This window comes from Neomonachus schauinslandi, chromosome 9, assembly GCF_002201575.2.
Source record: "Neomonachus schauinslandi chromosome 9, ASM220157v2, whole genome shotgun sequence".
Lineage (NCBI taxonomy): Eukaryota > Metazoa > Chordata > Mammalia > Carnivora > Phocidae > Neomonachus > Neomonachus schauinslandi.
The window spans coordinates 1,641,319-1,660,642 of NC_058411.1; the positions used below are offsets into that span (position 1 = coordinate 1,641,319).

The following is a 19,324-nucleotide window of genomic DNA, read 5'->3' on the forward strand; positions in this document are numbered from 1 at the left end:
TCTTTTTCTCAGCTTCTTTATTCTCTATCATTTTGTCTTCTATCTCACTAATTCTCACTTCTGCCTCATTTATCCTAGCAGTTAGAGCCTCCATTTTTTATTGCCTCTCATTAATAGACTTTCTGATTTCGACTTGATTAGATTTTAGTTCTTTTATTTCTCCAGAAAGGGATTCTCTAGTGTCTTCTATGATTTTTTCAAGCCCAGCTAGTATCTTTATAATCGTTATTCTGAAATCTTACTTATATCCATACTGATTAGGTCCCTGGCAGTCAGTACTGCCTCTTGTTCTCTTTTCTGGGGTGAGTTTTTCCATCTTGTCATTCATGCAGAAAGTGGAAGCTTTTCTAGCAGTCATCATCAAGACAGTATGGTACTGGCACAAAAACAGACACATAGATCAATGGAACAGAATAGAAAGCCCAGAAATGGACCCTCAACTCTATGGTCAACTAATCTTCGACAAAGCAGGAAAGAATACCCAATGGAAAAAAGTCTCTTCAACAAATGGTGTTGGGAAAATTGGACAGCCACATGCAGAAGAATGAAACTGGACCATTTCCTTACACCACACACAAAAACAGACTCAAAATGGTTGAAAGACCTCAATGTGAGACAGGAGTCCATCAAAATCCTAAAGGAGAACACAGGCAGCAACCACTCTGACCTTGGCTGCAGCAACTTCTTGCTAGACATGTCTTTAAAAGCAAGGGAAACAAAGGCAAAAATGAACTATTGGGACTTCATCAAGATGAAAAGGTTTTGCACAGCAAAGGAAACAGTTGACAAAACCAAAAGACAACCAACAGAATGGGAGAAGATATTTGCAAATGACTTATCAGATAAAGGGCTAGGATCCAAAAACTATAAAGAACTTACCAAACTCAGTATCTAAAGAACAAATGATCCAATCAAGAAATGGGCAGAAGACACAAACAGAATCTCTCCAAAGAAGACATATAAATGGCCAATAGACACATGGAAAAAATGCTCCACATCACTTGCCATCAGGGAAACACAAATCAAAACCACAATGAGATACCACCTCACACCAGTCAGAATGGCTAAAATTAACAAGTCAGGAAACGACAGATGTTGCCGGGGATGCGGAGAAAGGGGAACCCTCCTACACTGTTGGTGGGAATGCAAGCTGGTGCAACCACTCTGGAAAACAGTATGGAGGTTCCTCAAAAAAGCTGAAAATAGAGCTACCTGCAACCCAGCAACTGCACTACTGGGTATTTACCCCAGAGATACAAATGTAGTGATCCAAAGAGGCACCTGCACCCTAATGTTTATAGCAGCAATGTCCACAATAGATAAACTATGGAAAGAGCCCAGATGTCTATCAACAGACAAATGGGTAAGGAAGATGTGGTATATATATATACACAATGGAATACTACTCAGCCATCAAAAAATGAAATCTTGCCAAGTGCAACAACATGGATGAAACTAGTGGGTATTAAGCTAAGTGAAATAAGTCAATCAGAGGGGCACCTGGGTGGCTCAGTCGTTAAGCATCTACCTTCAGCTCAGGTCATGATCCCAGGGTCCTGGGATCGAGCCCCACATTGGGCTCCCTGCTCAGCAGGAAGCCTGCTTCTCCTTCTACCATTCTCCCTGCTTGCGTTCCTGCTCTCGCTGTCTCTCTCTCTGTCAATAAAATCTTTAAAAAAAAAAATAAGAAATAAGTCAATCAGAGAAAGACAATCATCATATGATTTCACTCATATGTGGAATTTAAGAAACAAAACAGAGGAGCATAGAAGACGAGAGGGAAAAAAACCAAGATGAAATCAGAGAGGGAGGCAAACCAGAAGAGACTCTTAATCACAGGAAACAAACTGAGGGTTGCTGGAGGGGAGGGGGGTGAGGGGATGGGGTAACTGGGTGATGGACATTAAGGAAGGCACATGATATAATGAGTACTGGATATTATACAAGACTGATGAATCGCTGACCTCTACCTCTGAAACTAATAATACAGTATATATTAATGAACTGAATTTTAAAAATGTTTTTAAAAAGAAAAAAATAAATGGGGACAAGAAAGGGACAGGAGAGAAGGAGCTAGTTAAGGTAAAGCGAGGAGGGGTAAACAGTGAATCAGAAAAGGTCCTTAAGAAGGTGGGAAGGGAGAAAGGCTGGTGTTCCACAGAAGGAAGGGTGCTTCTCCTACTGACATTAGGTAGTACACCCAGGTAATATGATGGCAGTAGTAATAATAATAAAATGAGAATTTTAACCAAAGTCCCCTGACTCCAAAAACCATTCAGCAGAATCTATACAAAACACAAATTTAGTAAGGCTTAAAGTTAGTATCTAGTTAGGTCTTAATTATTCATTCTTTGAAATATTTACCAAGTACCTATTAAGTACCACAGTATTTGGTATAGAATGCTAAAACCAGGTGTTCTCCAACCTATGGAACATAAGCCATTGGCTGGTGAACGGCCCTGGCTGCCGAGATCATGCAGGCTCAGAGGGCAAATGCTCAGTCCTGACCCAACTCCTCAGCATATCCTTAGTAATCTTCTAAATGATTCCAACACTTAATGGCCAGTTGAAGAGAGACTTGTAAGCCACTGCTACTCTCACACTCCAAAATGGGTCAAAAAATGCAAAAAAAAAAAAAAATTGGGGGGGCACCTAGGTGGCTCAGTCATTAAGCGTCTGCCTTCGGCTCAGGTCATGATCCCAGGGTCCTGGGATCGACCCCTACATTGGGCTCCCTGTTCCGTGGGAAGCCTGCTTCTCCCTCTCCCACTCCCCCTGCTTGTGTTCCCTCTCTCACTGTCTCTCTGTCAAATAAATAAAAAATCTTTAAAAAAAATAATACTCTTTTAAAAAAAAATTTTTTAAGAAAATGCAGAATTTTAAAATATGATAAATAAGCGTCCTCTCCCCTCTACCTTGAATATGGGCTGCATTTAGTGACTTGTCTCCAAAGAGCAAAGAAGAAGACATGTCCCTCCTTACCCTGTTTACATCTCACTAGGGGTGACAGGCAATGAGCAAAGGAACGAACCAAACATGCATACAATGTGCAGGCAAACATACACACACACACACACACACACACACACGCACGCACGCAAGAAAAAGAAAGGGGTAACGTTACAAGGGAGAAGCCTGGCAAACACTTCGTTGGCCAGGAGATCAAGGCCAGCATCACCAGGGATGAGCTATGCTGGTGGTCGCAACACGACAATATAGGACTTCACCCCTGTGGTCTTCCTCCACGAACACATAGCCCCAAGTATACTCTTGAGAAAAACATCAGAAAAATTCTAATAGTGGGGCATCCTACAAATACCTGACCAGTACTCCTAAAAACTGCAAGGTCCTCAAAAATAAGAAACATCTGAGAAACTGTCAGCCCAGAGGAGCCTAAAGAAACATGACAACTCAAAGCAATGTGGGATCCTAGGACAGAAAAAGGAAATTAGGGAAAAACCAATAAAATCTAAATAAATTTAAGTTTAGTTATAGTAATATAACAGTTTCTTTGTTCTGACATTTTTAAATGCTACAAACTAAACGTGAACTATAGAATCTAGGTGATAGATATGGAGATGTTCATTTTAAAATTCTTTTAACTCTCTTGGTTTTTTTAAACACGTCATTTAAAAAGTTGGAAAAACAAGACATGCTACATTTTAATGGCCATCACTGGCCTCCCTCTGACACAATTAGATTTGACAAAATGTGTCTTCTCACATTAGGTGGAACCTAGTCAGTCAACTCACTGTCGTCAGGACTATTGTTTACATTCACATCACAAATGTTTGTAATAAAAGTCAAACTGCCAGACAGAGCACTTTGGCCCCATCCATCAAAATTACAAATGCATAAACCATCTGACCAGCAATTCCACTTCCGGGAACTTATTTTCTAGGAAGGCCTCACCTACACCAGGGTCTTCAACGGGGGCAGCTTACTCCCCAGAGATTGCCTGCAAACATTTTTGGTTGTCACAATGGGAGACCCTACTTGCATCCAGTGGGTCAAAGCCAGAAATGCTATTCCATATCCTAAGGTGAATGCACAGGGCAGCCCCCACCACACAGAACTGGCCCAAAATGTCAACAGTGCTACTAAGACTGGGAGAGCCTGGCCTCTAAGACACACTGTCACACGTGCAGAGCTGTTCTCCTGCAACACTGTTTTTATAAGAGAAGCCCAGAGGGGTGGCCTGGGTGGCTCAGTTGGTTGAGGGGCGGACTCCTGGTTTCAGCTCAGGTCGTGCATGATCTCAGGATCCTGGAATGGAGCCCCGCATCCAGCTCAGCCCTCAGAGAGGAGCCTGCTCCCTTTCCCTCTGCCCCTCTCCCCTCTAAATAAATCAATCAATAAATCTTGGGGGGGGAAAAAAAGGCCCAGAAACACTGGAGATTAGTGAGATACAGAATGACATATGCACTTGAAAGAACAGAATATAGCTCTAAAAAAGAGAATGAAGAAACCATGTACTGACGAGAAAAGACATGAAAGGGTGAATGAGAACACAAGGTCAACGCAGAAGGAGCACTGCCCTTTCTGTAAAGGGGAGACAGTAGGTTTGCATTTGCTCCCGCACACATACCAATTTATGCAATGCTTCCTAAGAACTCCTTAACAGTGGTTTCCTCTTGTTGGCAGGGAAGCTGGGCAGAGGGCAGGAGTAGGAAGGACATAGTTTACACCTGCTCATACTTTTTGATGTTCAAATCCTGTGATTGTATTACCCAGGTGAAAATAATTTGGATTCAACTGCAGCTGTTCATAAGAATACATTATCACAGTTCTGCACCACAACAATACGTCCCTCCTTCAGTCTAGAGCAGTAAAGTTTGTCTTAAAAGCAGCAGTTTGGGGGCGCCTGGGTGGCTTAGTCAGTTAAGCATCTGCCTTTGGCTCAGGTCATGGTCCCAGGGTCCTGGGATCAAGCCTCGCATCGTCAGGCTCCCTGCTCAGCGGGCAGCCTGCCTCTCCCTCTCCCTCTGCAGCTCCCCCCTCCACTTGTGTTGTCTGTCTTGTTCACTCTGATGTCTCTCTCAAATAAATAATCTTTAAAAAAAAAAAATAAAAGAAGCGGTTTAATCAAAATAAAATTTGAAATAAGAGTACCTCCCACCCGCAAATGAATCCACAATTCTGTAGATGACCAGAATCTGACATTTTTCATCAACAAAGTATAAAGCCAGTCAATAATTTTCACCGGAATATACAATGTGAGTGGTTATACACTCATGGTTTACAACAAACACGGAAGGTTCCTTCCACTTATTCTTCTCCAGTCCCTACCCCCCACCATCTCCCAGCTTGGGACTTCAAGCTCTGCTACAGTATTAACAACTGCAGCTGATGAAAGCAGGCTTAATCAAACACAAAAGTACATTCACTATAAAAGAATGCATTCCAACATACCCTGCCATGATGAATGTGCCCCAAATCATCAAGATAATACTCTTCAATTGAATGGGGCTTTCCTTCCACTTCAAAAACATAAGCAGGGTTCATCTTGTTTTGAACAGGAACAGCAAAGTAATGTGCAAACTCTTTACAATTGATGGTGGCCGACATGAGAATTACCTACAGAATAAGAGAAACCGTTAAAACAAATAAAACAGTCATAATAATAACTGAAATGAAATACTGTTAAAATGCCAAGCTTGTCTTCTGCTTTAATAATTTTCAAAATTTTAGTAGAATACATTGATTTAATCCCTAGTGTAATACTAATTATTGCAGTTTGAAGAATGCTCGGAGATACCACCTTTTATTATTTAAATTATTTATTATCTTAAATAATTTTATCAAATGAGAAACTACATGTCCAATAAAGCTGAATTATAACCATTTATCTAAAATGAAACTTTGTAAAAGAAAACAAAACAGAGTAAGTTACTAGATGAGGTGTTACAGAAAGTGAGGGAGTAGAGCAGCCCTGGTAGACATGGAGTCGGAAAAGCTTGGTTCTAAGCCAAGAGGAACCAGTTCAGATCTGAGCAAGACACAGAGGATTGGGGACCCACCTCAGGTGTTAGTTTTGCCAGAAATGCAGTATGAGAGGATACCTTTAAGAGACTCGGCCGTGAAAACAGGGGCAGCACTCACAGCACACCAGATGTGCCCTACATAAGGCAGCAGCTCAACGAAGAATGCCCACCACCCACCAGCCTCAGAAATGCTCACCAGGGGTAAACACAACTCTCTGCTGGCTGCTGACTACCCACTGCATCCTGGCGAGTAGGATCTCTACGGTGTGTGCATCATAGCAGAAAAGTAACTTTATACAGGCATTATCTGCAGTTAGTGGGCATACAAAATATGCCAATTTTCTCCTTCGACATTAGATCCAAAGGGTATTTTAAAAGCATATTAACCAGAATTCACTTTAAGATGAGATGCCTGATGTTGGAAGGAAGGCTCGGAGAAGCCACTTGGATGTAAGAACGGCCCCAAGGGGCAGACCCAGTCACAGTAGATGATCTCTACACAATCTTCCAAAGGATAGTGAGGCTAACACGACACGCAGGGCCTTTGTTCTGTTGAGGCAGCATGCGGTCATCAGTCAGACTGCTCAGGGCAACCAAGATTCCACACTGCCACCAGCTTCGCCTCCAAAGAGACAACGTGGCAGCCCGAGACACCTGCTTGTCCAGGGTGAGACTGGGCTGAGCATGGTCAGCCAGCAGGGGAAGCGGGGTCAGCACCTGCCAGGGACGGCACAGAGCCAGGAACCTCTACGGGTCTGTGTGGCAGAAAGGAAGACCTTCAGGCCCATTTGCCCACACTTCAAGACTCCTGAATCGAAGTCTCCGGCAGCAGCTCTCTTTTTAAAAAGTAATAAAAAAAGAATTTTTGAGCATTTCAAAAAACTCTGTACAATGCCATCTAGAACCTGACTTCTAATTTCTTGGCCCAGAAAATATTCTGCTTCGTAAGTTTCTTAATAAATTAAGAAAATACTGAAACTAACTGTTTCCTCCGATTTATATGATAGGTACCAAATTCCTGGCCACCATTTTCAGCAGTGTGGTAGACTTTTTAAAATCCACTAGTACTCTTAGTTCTCTTTCCTACCGAAAACTAAAAAAAACGTAATTAAGTCAGTATCTAACTAAAAGTAGAAAAGTCTTAACATGACAACTGAGAAAGGCCCCAATTTGTTGAACAATCTTTAATGTCATCTTTTAAGAGTCCAAAAAAGGAATAAAACAGCCAAATTCCTGCATCCTTTTTACAATCACCTCAAGCAATAAGACAACCATGTGCAATGTCAGGTTCCATTCATTTAGCGCCCACCAGGTGAGAGGCTGACAGCCCCATCTTGGGGGCGGGGCAAGGAGAAGAAATGCTTCCATAAGCAAATAAAGAGACGACACACTGGAAGACAAGACACTTTATGTTTAGAAAGCAACTTGCTTTCCAACAGCAATAAACCCTGTCACAGCCCTTTACACGGTGACACCTCACGGCAACCATGGCTGCCCTTCAGAAAGCTGTCCCCACACACAGGGATGGCCTATGTCCAGAATGCATAATTATTATAACCCCTCATTATTTTGGTCTGGTTCACACCTTGCTCCTTTTAGTTCACATAAGATGCAAACAATGCTCACATCCCCACGGACTTTCAGTTAACCCAAACAGAAGTCTCTACAACAGCTGCCCACATAACCGCTCTCAAGCTTCCACGTGCTCCGGTGCTGTTTTTAAAACAGATTACAGATATATTCACATACCTTCAAATTGTGGTAATTTTTCAACCAAAAGCAGTGCATTCAACCAACACCCAGCATTTCATTAGAGTCAACTATTATTACATCATTTTCTGCCTGGAGAAAATTTTAGAATTTAATGCAACATAATAACCAAAAAGTATTCCATACTCTGATCCTAAGAAAATGCCCCTGAGCTAGCTTCCTAGCAAAATGTGGAGAAGTACGTGTGACAACAAATTTTTTAAGAGTCACTGCTTTCAACTGTTTCTGTAAAAATAAAGAGAAATAAAACTAAATAATAAGCCTTAACCCTAAATATTTCTGTTACTCATGAAATCAAATTTACCTTCACAAAACGTGAATTTGTTCTTAAAAGTTTACGGACCACCAACAGCAGGAAATCCATTTCTTCAGTTCGCTCATGTACCTACAAAATAAAAAAGCGGGGCACCCCACATATCAAGCAACACACACATGACTGCCCAACGAACAGAGGGAAGTGGTTTTAATGGTGCACCCAGGAGACTGGGGACAAATCTGCTCTCACTCTCTGCTAAAGGTACTTCCTTGGGACTGATATCACTCCCAGGTAAGAGAAAGCCAGGAACAACCGCAAACGAGAGGGCACAGAAGAGGCATGTCACTGTCCACACCCCCCACCCCCGTGCTTCTCTTTGGGGCCCTACTGGCATTTGGGCAGAGTAATGTTTAGCATCCTTGGGCCTGCCCCTTCAATGCCAATCATGTCCCTGGATCACTATAACAACCAAAATCACCCCCAGACATCCTCAGCACAGAGAACAACTGGACCAGCCTCCCCATGCTATCCCTGGCCAGCCACACACCTCTGCCTCAGTCTCATGTTACACTTATTTTAGCAAGTAAGTACAGGGTGAAAGCTGTGGCTGGACAGCAGCGTACCCCATCCATGATGTGCAGAGCTGTGTTCCCAAGGGCGGGCTAAGGTGGTCTCTGAACAGTTAGATCAGTCAAAAGCAGGGAAAGCACACCCAGGTCAGGAGCTAAGGACACCAGCGCGAGCTGCAGGAGCACTGGGGAAATGGTGTCAAGGGGGTCACCCCTGGATGGTTCACTCCAAGTTCTACCACTCAGGGAGAGCAGCTACTTGCCCCCTCCTCAGGTGGGAGCCCTTCAAGCAGAGCCCACCCAAGGTCCCACAGCTCCCTCAGCCTCCCCCTACTCTGCCGGCCCCAGAACCAGCCAACATTTGCGTGGGGCTGTTTTTTCACAAGAACCCTCTACTTGGTCACGTAGCCAGGATACCTCATTGCATAAGGGCACAGGAAGATTCTATTCTGGGACATTTTGCTGCCAAAGTGGAGAGATTAGCTACAGAGTCTGAAAGAGGGAGCTCTCTTCCCCTCGGAGTAAAAGGCCCAATGATTTATTCCACAGCCATGTCTGTTCCAGGTCCTACCCCTTCCTCACTCCCCACCAAAGGGGAGACGGGGAAGGGAGGACAGAGAAAAGAAAACAAAAACAAAAACAAAAAAACAGCAGCTGGAAAGTATTTAATGTTCATGTCCATGGCTGGAAATCCTAGAAACACCATTATAAATCGAATTCTTATGTCATTCTATCATCGGACTCCAGAACACCTCCTCAACATAAACATTCTGTCTCTTCCTTGAGAAGGAAAAATACTCTCATCAGTGAAGAGCCCCAAAGTGACATCTCCTCAGCTTCTAGCTCGACCTCCACACTCTGATGCTAACGACCTGGCTTCTCCCTGGGCTCTCGAAGCCACCCTGCCTCCTCTCCCGCTCTGAGGACCCCTCTCTCCTCAGGATGCCCACAGCCCTCTCTCTGCCACTGGCCTTCTCCATAGCACATAAACACACATACCTCAGCAGGTATCTGTCTCCCCAGGAGACTGGCTGAAAGGAGAAACCACGATTTACTTGTCTTTATAACCTCGGCACCTGATGAGGCAGGTACCAGAAAAAAGCTTCTTGAATGAACGGCTTACCTGAAACTAGTTTATTATTTTTTAAGAGCTGAGAAGTTAAAAACATTAGCATCCCATTTTCAACTGCGTGGCCATCTTCAATCTTTGCTCTTAGATTTGCTTTGAAATTCAATCATCCCACACAATTGGAACAATAGTTTATAAACCTACAATTTCAAGTATAATCCAATCCAACCTCTGCTGAAGCAAATACTTATCGGCATGCCTACTAGGAGCTGGGGATACAGTAGAGCCAGAAGCTGTTGTTAACAGAGTGACAAGACAGGTCTCTGCTAGCGACCGGTGCCCTGCAGAGCAAGCTCTTGCTGAGAGCAGCCAACAGGAGCTATGATGGCACAGCTTCAGGAAGGACTGAAGTCAGTAACACAGATGGATGGGGTGTCCTCGTCACTCAGGGATGTGTGCGCAAGAAGCCCACTTAGACAGAAAGGCAGTGGATACACAGAAAATACACAAGGATGCCAGCGGCAGAGCTCCAGAGTAAACTGCCCAGGGCGCACCCCGCAACACCATTTGCTGTGTGGAGCCCTCCACTTAAGGCTCAATAAGCGATAACTACTGTGAACTTGGCAATGCCACCTTTGAGCACGCTGCCCATGAAACCTGCATTTCCTCCTATCTAATCCAAAGACACTCAAAAATGCCAAAAATCATAAAGAAAAATCCTGAACATGGTGATTAACATAATAAAACAAACATTTATCAGGGCATTTCTGCAAAGTAACCTTAGTTTCTTGCACCATTTTCCTAGGAGCTTAGGAATTATATCATATGTACAACAACAACATAAAACCTTTAAAAATACAGAACTCAGAGTACTTGAACATTTGTAAAATATTTTTAATTAATTTTTAATGATTTTTAATATTTTAATATCGTACTGATTTTAAGTAAGAAAGTTGTTCTTGTATTAGACAGTGGTGTACAATATTACTTCATGGGATAATGTTTAATTAAAATATACTAATTTATGTATTTATTAGCTTTATCTATAAAGCGGAGAGAACTGCTGCATAATTTTATGAAAAATGTAAATGAGGGTTTTGGCATCACTAATAAAGTTAAATTAGCAGAAGTTTTGGCATCACTAATAAAGTTAAATTAGCATAAGTAGCAACGTCCAGAGAATCAACATTCATGAACAGAATAAGGCAGATACAGACCCACAGTACTTTTTGACACTTTACAAGGAGGGAACATTTACAGTAATTTGCAGGGTTCTCTTCTAAAATAAGAACATGAATATCAGAGCAGACCTATGTAAAAGAAGTACTTACTTCATCAATGAAGACATGGGTGAATTCCATCAAACTCTTAGCACTAACAATTTTCTGAAGCAAGACCCCTGTTGTCATATAAATTAACTTGGTGTCTTCTGTTGCTATCTTCTCTAACCCTACCTAAAAGTAGGGAAGGAAAAGAGAAAGGAGAAAACTTTCAGGTTTAAATGGTTTGCATTTAACTACCAAAAAAGGCTATGTCCATTTATTATTGAAGATAAGTAAGAAAGGGAATAAAAAATACAGAACTTAAATTAAAACTATTGTTCTTGGAGTGCCTGGATGGCTCAGCTGGTTGAGCATCTGACTCTTAATCCCAGCTCAGGTCTTGATCTCAGGGTAATGAGTTCAAGCCCCACGTTGGGCTCCACACTGGGTGTGGAGCCTACTTAAAAATAAACAAAAACAAAAGCTGTTGTCAAGTTGATTTTTTTCTTCTCTTTTTCGGTGGGGGGGGAACTATGGCTTATCTAGTCATGTCTCATCTGTATCATTTTTACGTTAAGACAACAGTGTATGAAGACCTCTACATACAAAGAAAAATTACAAAACCCACGAGTCTGAGAATTCTCACTTCTTTCCTGTTCAACTGAGAAACTGAAGTTATTACCAAGAAATTCAGTTTCACTATTTTCAGGGGCACCTGGGTGGCTCAGTTGGTTGAGAGTCCAACTCTTGATTTTGGCTTGGGTCATGATCTTCAGGGTCCAGAAATCAAGCCACATATCCGGCTTCATGCTCAGCACAGAGTCTGCTTGTCCCTCTCCCTCTACACTTCCCCCTACTCGTGCGCGGGCTCCCTCGCTCTCTTTGGAATGAATAGATAAAATCTTTAAAAGAAATTGGCTAAGAAATTCAGTTTCACTATTTTTTTTTAAATTATACCACAGTTCTGCTCTGTAAGCAACTGGTTTCATTTCCATTTCCAGAAGAAAATAACCACATCTTATCATCAACTTATATGGAATAAAGAATTCACAAGGAGGGAGACGTCTTGCTCTCAATCTCACCTGATAGCCCACCAGCCCACCCAACGTCCAGGCTCGCTCTTTACTGATCCATCTGGCAATACTGCTGGCCCCTATCTTCCGAGGTTGGGTCACAACAATGTTGCAGTAGGTAGAGCGCTGACTATAATGATCCAGGATATACTGTGGGAGCTGAGTACTTTTACCACTACCCGTGGCACCATGTATAATCACCACAGAATTACTTTCGATCAGAGAAATAACCTAGAATTAAAAAAAAGTTCTTTTGAAATTGCCACAAAATTAATGATGACATAGACTATTACCTAGAAGTCAAAAACTTTACCTTAGGAGGATATTCAGGATTTATCTTCCTTTCATCTTTAAAAGTTAAATTATTACCTAACCATCTAAATATCACAATAGAGAGAAAGAAGGCTACAAATGGCTGCTACTCGGAAAAGCAATCCAACCGCTGAGCATAGGAACTGCTAACAGCCACAGAAAGCCAAGCCAGCGCAGCCCCAGCGCTCCAGGCCTCCAAATCTCCATCCAAAAACGTAGAACACCTGAGGCACCTGGGTGGCTCAGTCGGTTGAGCGGCTGCCTTCGTCTCAGGTCATGATCCCGGGGTCCTGGGATCGAGCCCCACATCAGGCTCCCTGCTCAGTGGGGAGCCTGCTTCTCCCTCTGCCTCCCCCCTGGCTTGTGTTCGTGCTCTCTCTCTCAAATAAATAAAATCTTAAAAAAAAAATGAAAACACTCAAGGATTTCCATAGTCTAAATAAGTCTAAAGACCTATTATTTTAAAATTTTGTAATGAATCTTATATAATTCTGAGAAACATGAAAGTACTGCTGTTATTACCCTCAGGTGGCTTAAAATTTTCTTTTTTTTTTTTTTTAAAGATTTTGTTTATTTTTGAGAGAGAGCGAGCGCGCATAAGCGCGAGCACAAGCCGAGGGGAAGGGCAGAGGCAGAAGCATACTCCCCGCCGAGCCGGCAGCCCAATTCGGGACTCTATCCCAGGACGTGAGCCAAAGGCAGACACTTAACTGACTGAGCCACCCAGGCCCTGGTTTTAAAATTTCATTTGAAATTCTGCAGATGCGTTTTCAATTAATTTCCACTGTATCACTTACAGACTGTATGGAGCATTTTTAAAACTCCAATCTAATTCCTACCCACCACTCCTTGACTCCACCCTAAATTTATCTAAGCTCTTATCTCTCTGGCAATTGCTATGGTCAGGGAATACAAATTATGAGTTTAAGCCTCTAAAAATTAATAAAGAATATATATTCCACAAAAGTTTATGGCTCACTAAAACAAACCTTAAATTTGGAACATTTATGGTTTAGTTTTATCTGTAACTGATCCTTCCACTAGTATGTTAAATGTTTCAACATGCTCATTTCTGACCTGGTTTAAAAACGTGTAACTAATTAAAAGCGTAATCAGCCTGCTGCAATTATCTGGCCCAGCATTGTTTAATAAAATGATATATCAATGACTGATCAAATCAATTAATAGGCCAGTAGAATGTTAGAGAGAACTGTGGCCAGGGTACATTATTACTTTACAAAAAGACTTGGCAGTGAGTTTTTTTCCAAGAAGCAGCTCTCCTGGGGACTGCAGAGGTGTTTCCCTACAGCTATCTCAGAGGAGGGAAGGCTGAACAAATGAAAGTACAGCCAAAAGGAAGACCATCAACACGGTTATTATGAGGCCCGGGCACATGCTGCTCTGGCCGCCCCCGAGTCTGGCACAAGCCATTTATGCTTGCCTGGCACCTCACCACTTTCACTCTATAAACCAAAAAGTTGGGCCTCAGACATTTATTCAAACAGCAGAATTATATTATGACAAAAATACTTTTACCTCTTCCTTACATCGATTTATAGGCAAATCAGGATATTTATAATTTGTCTCTGGGATGCATGTCACATTGCTTAATTTAGCCGAAGATGGCCTTGCACCTGTATTCAGACAAAACAAACAAATACAATTAAGTATCTGAAAAAGGAGAAGGTAAACAACCCAACCTTATGTCTAATCTATATATAGTTATATCTAATCTATATATACGGCATATACATGTACACGCACACAAATGCAAAAGTACATTCTACAGGCTAACAATGCAAGCAGGGTAACCAGTAAATTTCCTCAGTACCCACTATTAATCATTTATACAAGCTGAGCAGACTTCCACCTCCATCACAGCCATCAACGTGGTAGGCTTAGCACCACCTCCTAAGATGAAAGACCTGCAAGCACAGTACCTATCACCTGAAAATGGTACCATGAAAATTAGTAAAGAACACCTCATTTAGAATGGCCTCAGGAGGCCGGCAGGAGCAGCGCTGCCGCCCCCCACTCACTGACCACAGCCGACCCAACAGGAAGACACGCCCCTTGCCCATGGATACTATGTTACCTTCCTAGCAGGACGAAGGAAGGTTTCCTCCTCCCCTGGCAACAGCCCAGCCAATGAGAGACCGTCACGGCCCAGCCAATGGGAGACGGTCACGGCCCAGCCAATGGGAGACGGTCCCGGCTCAGCCAAAGACAGATGGTCCAGCCTAGCCAATGAGAAACCTCTATACTTTGAGCTCTCAGTTTACTCCAGGGGACTTTCCGTTTACAACTCCCCACCCCTCAAAAAAGAGCCTCCTCTGCTTTGTTCTCAGGTTTTTCTCTACCTTGCTTGTCGTGGATTGAAATTCTGTTATTCCCAGATAAATCCATCTTTTGCTGGTAAAATAACTGGCAGTTTTATTTTTTAAGGTTAACAGTACTAAAATGGTTAGCTTAAAGAACAAACTTTTATTTCAAATTTAGAATGCACCGGTTTTTTTTTAATTAAAGATTTTATTTATTTGAGAGAGAGAGAGATAGCAAGAGCAGGAACACAAGCAGCGGGGAGCGGGAGAGGGAGAAGCAGGCTTCCCGCGGAGCAGGGAGCCCGATGCGGGGCTCGATCCCAGGACCCCGGGATCATGACCTGAGCCGAAGGCAGATGCTTAACGACTGAGCCACCCAGGCGCCCTGTTGTTAGTTTACTACTAAAATAAATTCATAGACACCAAATACCACTGACGAACTACAGGTATCCTGAAAAGGAGCAACTTGACTCTGATAAAGAAGCATGATGCAGCGCTCTGACCATTATCATCCTCCTGTAAATATACCCCACCTCTCCAGCAATGCTAGAAATTCTGGACCTCAAAAATCATCACTTGAGGGACGCCTGGGTGGCTCAGTCGGTTAAGCGGCTGCCTTCGGCTCAGGTCATGATCCCAGGGTCCTGGGATCGAGCCCCGCGTTGGGCTCCCTGCTCTGTGGGGAGCCTGCTTCTCCCTCTCCCTCTGCCTGCCTCTCTGCCTACTTGTGCTCTCTCTCTCTATGTCAAATAAATAAATAAAGTCTTTAAAAAAAAAAAAAAATCATCACTTGACGGATTGACAAGTCATCAAAATTTACAGGACACAAACATTTTTTTTTTTAAGATTTTATTTATTTGACAGAAGAGACAGCAAGAGAGGGAACACAAGCAGGGGGAGTGGGAGAGGGAGAAGCAGGCTTCCCGCAGAGCAGGGAGCCCAATGTGGGGCTTGATCCCAGGACCCTGGGATCATGACCTGAGCTGAAGGCAGATGCTTAACTGACTGAGCCACCCAGGCGCCCCAGGACACAAACTTTTATTGGGAAATAAGTTTTTACTTCCAAAAAAATACTCTTTAAACGCTCCCACCTCTTCCAAATTTAGAGCTCGTTCCCCTTCCTCAGTATCTCCCCCAACGCCTGCCCTCTTCCTCCCAGCCCTTCATTTCTCTGCCCCATCATCTCCTCCTCCTGTGTTCTGCCATAGTCCCTTCCCACCTGATACACATATTCTGTTTCATAACTAGTCTAATAATAATTAAAATATAGCTATTCTCCTATATTTGAATCAAGGTGTGTAGTACTCGTTCCAAATTTTAAAAACAGAGAAGCGAGACCTGTTCTAATCTCTCAGAACCAAGGTAGCTTTTTTGTGGACAACAGCACTCTTCCTAGGGCACCAGGGGCCACAGCCACAGGAGGATTCTCCAAATCCTGCCCTCAGCTCTCTGACCCTCTCGTCAGTGCACAACGGGCTCTGGCTCTCAAAAACATGTATTCTTCTTCCATTCTCCTGTCTTGCTCTCCTCCCATCAGTCTGCTCAGCTTTTGAAGAACTCCATCACCAATGTCACCCTGTTTTCCCAAGTGGTACACCTACCCCTGGTCTCACCCCTCCAGAAGGCTCTCTCAACTAAGGAGTCCTTAGAATTAACCACATTACCTGCCAAACACTGAGTTGGAGCAAAATTCAGTGCGTGGACAGTTCCTGATTTAAAAATGGTTCCAACAGTTCATTAACTTATTTCGAACTCTGAAGGGTGGCTGGGTATCCAGGCCAAACCACAAAGGTAAGAACTCAGATATTTACAAAAATAGGGGAAAAATAAACACGTTCCCATGCTTGATGCTGGCAGGTTTATCAATCAGTAATATAGGAGAGGGATGCACACAGCAGCAGAGGGCTCCTGAGCTGGAACACCACTGCAAGAAGAACAAGCAGTGTGGACAGAGTGGGAATGAGAAAGGCAGGAGGAGCTCTGCAAAGAGGCGCCAAGGTGGCAAAGACTCTTAGAATTACAAAAAGGCAGCAGCTATGTTGTTTGCTAAGAGACTTTAAGACGCAGTGCACCGTGCTGCTAACAGAGCCATTACTTTGACAACATTGATGTGACTTACATTCCGTGATTACACGCATTTTGAAGGTTGCTACTTAAAGACAGAAATCTTAAAGAAAAAAATACTGAAAGTCTTAACTCTATTGTCTAAACCCTAGCCCTTCCTCCACAGAACACAAACACAGTTGGACGTTTCTAGGTCACTGGCTGAAGCACACCCAGCACAAATCAAGTCCCGCCTGCGAGTCCACCGCCAGAGAGGGACAGGAAACCAAACAGGGAAATGTTCAGGGCCACATGGCTCTTTCATCTGTGCATCAGCAACAAAATCAAAGGGAGGTGACCAGGAAAAGCATCATTGGTTAAGTTCTCAAAGAGAAGAAAATGGGTAATTTATGGAAAATCAGCAAACTACATAAGGCAAAGTGTAATCCAAAAGTGCCATGAGAAATACGTCAAGCTCAAAATTCACTATTTTTATTTTCCTTTTATCTTTTTATCCTAATATTACAATATTTTACATGAACTGGAAAAAACTGGAAACCATAAAAACTGCTAGTTTCTCTTCATTAAGTCACCCTACCATATTCTCATCAAGCATATATAAAAATCTAACCAAAAAAATTCAGCAGTTAGGGGTTCCAAACAGTATATAATACATTTGAACTGGAATATATAACATTTTATTTTATTTTATTTATTTCAGAGAGAGAGAGTGAGCATGAGAGAGTAGAGGGTCAGAGGGAGAAGGAGACTCCCCACTGAGCAGGGAGCCCAATGCAGGACTCCATCCAGGGACTCCAAAATCATGACCTGAGCCAAAGGCAGTTGCTTAACCAACTGAGCCACCCAGGTGCCCAACATTTCTTTACTTAAAATTTAGACACTGTACGTTACATAAAATAAGTTTAATTACTACATTACTGACTTAACCATTACATATCACTTTTTCAAGTACGGAATGGCATTCTGAATATAAAATTAAACTTAACATGTTTCCCTTTGCAGTTATTATATATTCCACACAGGCCATTCTCTTAAAACCAAAAGAAAAGCTATGAGTAAGATGGAAACAACAACTAAAAATATTACCACACAAAAAGGGCAGTAGCATTTAATCACAAGCCGAAGACACCATCCCAGGACAAACTCAAAACCATTGCAGGAAAGCAACAGAGGGGCACCTGGGTGGCTCAGTCAGTTAAGCAGCTGCCTTCGGCTCAGGTCATGATCCCAGGGTCCTGGGATGGAGTCCCGTGTCGGGCTCCCTACTCAGCAGGGGAGTCTGCTTCTCCCTCTGCCTGCCACTCCCCTTGCTTGTGCGTTCGCTTTCTCCCGCTCTCTGTCAAATAAATAAACAAAATCTTAAAAAAAAAAAAAAAAGGAAAGCAACAGAAACACTGCAGGAGTCCACAATTTGGGACCAAGATCAATCAATTCAGAAATGCCATTAGATCTCAATTTCTTTAAAATGATTTACCTTTAACATATAAAACTAGTCTAATGCAATTTACAGAAACTCACTGAGTGTGCATTCAGGATTTATATTTAGAAATAATTTTTTAATTTAAATTCAATTAATTAACACATAGTGCATTATTAGTTTCCAAGGTAGAGTTCAGTGATCCATCAGTTGCATATAACACCCAGTGCTCTTTACATTATGTGCCCTCCTTAATGCCCATCATCCACTTACCCCATCCCCCCTCCTCCCTCCCCTCCAACAACCCTCAGTTTGTTTCCTAGAGTTAGGAGTCTCTCATGGAGAATCCATACTGTATGATTATATAAATTTCTAGAAAACACAATCTATAGGAACAGATCAGGTTACCTTGAGACATGACTAGGAGTGTGTTGTGGGGTGAGGGGTGGGAAGAGGCAGGAGGGATAGGTTAAAAAGAACATGAAAACACTTTCAGGGTGATGACCATGCTCATTATCTTGACTGTGTTGACAGTTTCATCAATGTATAGATGTCAAAACTTATCAAATTGTACTCTTTTGTATCTGCAGTTTATTGTATGTTGATTATACCTTAATACAGCTATTTTAAAATAAAAAACTATTTTAAAAAAAAGAGTCTCTCATGGTTTGTCTCCCTCTCTGATGACTTCCCATTCAGTTTTCCCTCCCTTCCCCTATGATCCTCTGTGCTGTTTCTTATATTCCACATATGAGTGAAACCATATGATAATTGTCTTTCTCCGACTGACTTATTTTGCTCAGCATGTTACCCTCCAGTTCCATCCACATCGATGTAATGGTAAGTATTCATTCTTTCTGATGGCTGAGGAATACTCCATTGTATCTATGAACCACAGCTTTTTTTATCCATTCAGATGTCGATGGACATCTGGGGTCTTTCCATAGTTTGGCTACTGTGGACATTGCTGCTATGAACATTGGGGTGCACATTGGGCCCTTCTTTTCACTACATCTGTGTCTTTGGGGTAAATATCCAGTAGTGCAATTGCTGGATCGTACGGAAGCTCTATTTTCAACTTTTTGAGGAACCTCTACACTGTTTTCCAGAGTGGCTGCACCAGCTTGCATTCCCACCAACAGTGTAAGAGGGTTCCCCTAGAAATAATTTTTTAAACCACTTACTTAGATGAAGTAGTACCTGTATCATGCCAAAATCAAAAGTATT

General features: G+C 42.5%; 1 protein-coding gene across 1 annotated transcript in view; it reads right to left on the reverse strand.

Moving 5' to 3' along the window:
- Positions 1–19,324, reverse strand: part of TDRD9 (tudor domain containing 9) — a 115,314-nt gene that overhangs the window by 73,366 nt on the left and 22,624 nt on the right. The window contains exons 4-8 of the mRNA XM_021679715.1: positions 13,832–13,929; positions 11,993–12,214; positions 10,980–11,102; positions 8,059–8,139; positions 5,413–5,577 (exon numbers count right to left, since the gene is read on the reverse strand). Coding sequence (XP_021535390.1) covers positions 5,413–5,577; positions 8,059–8,139; positions 10,980–11,102; positions 11,993–12,214; positions 13,832–13,929 — 689 coding nt within the window. The remainder of the gene's footprint in view (positions 1–5,412; positions 5,578–8,058; positions 8,140–10,979; positions 11,103–11,992; positions 12,215–13,831; positions 13,930–19,324) is intronic.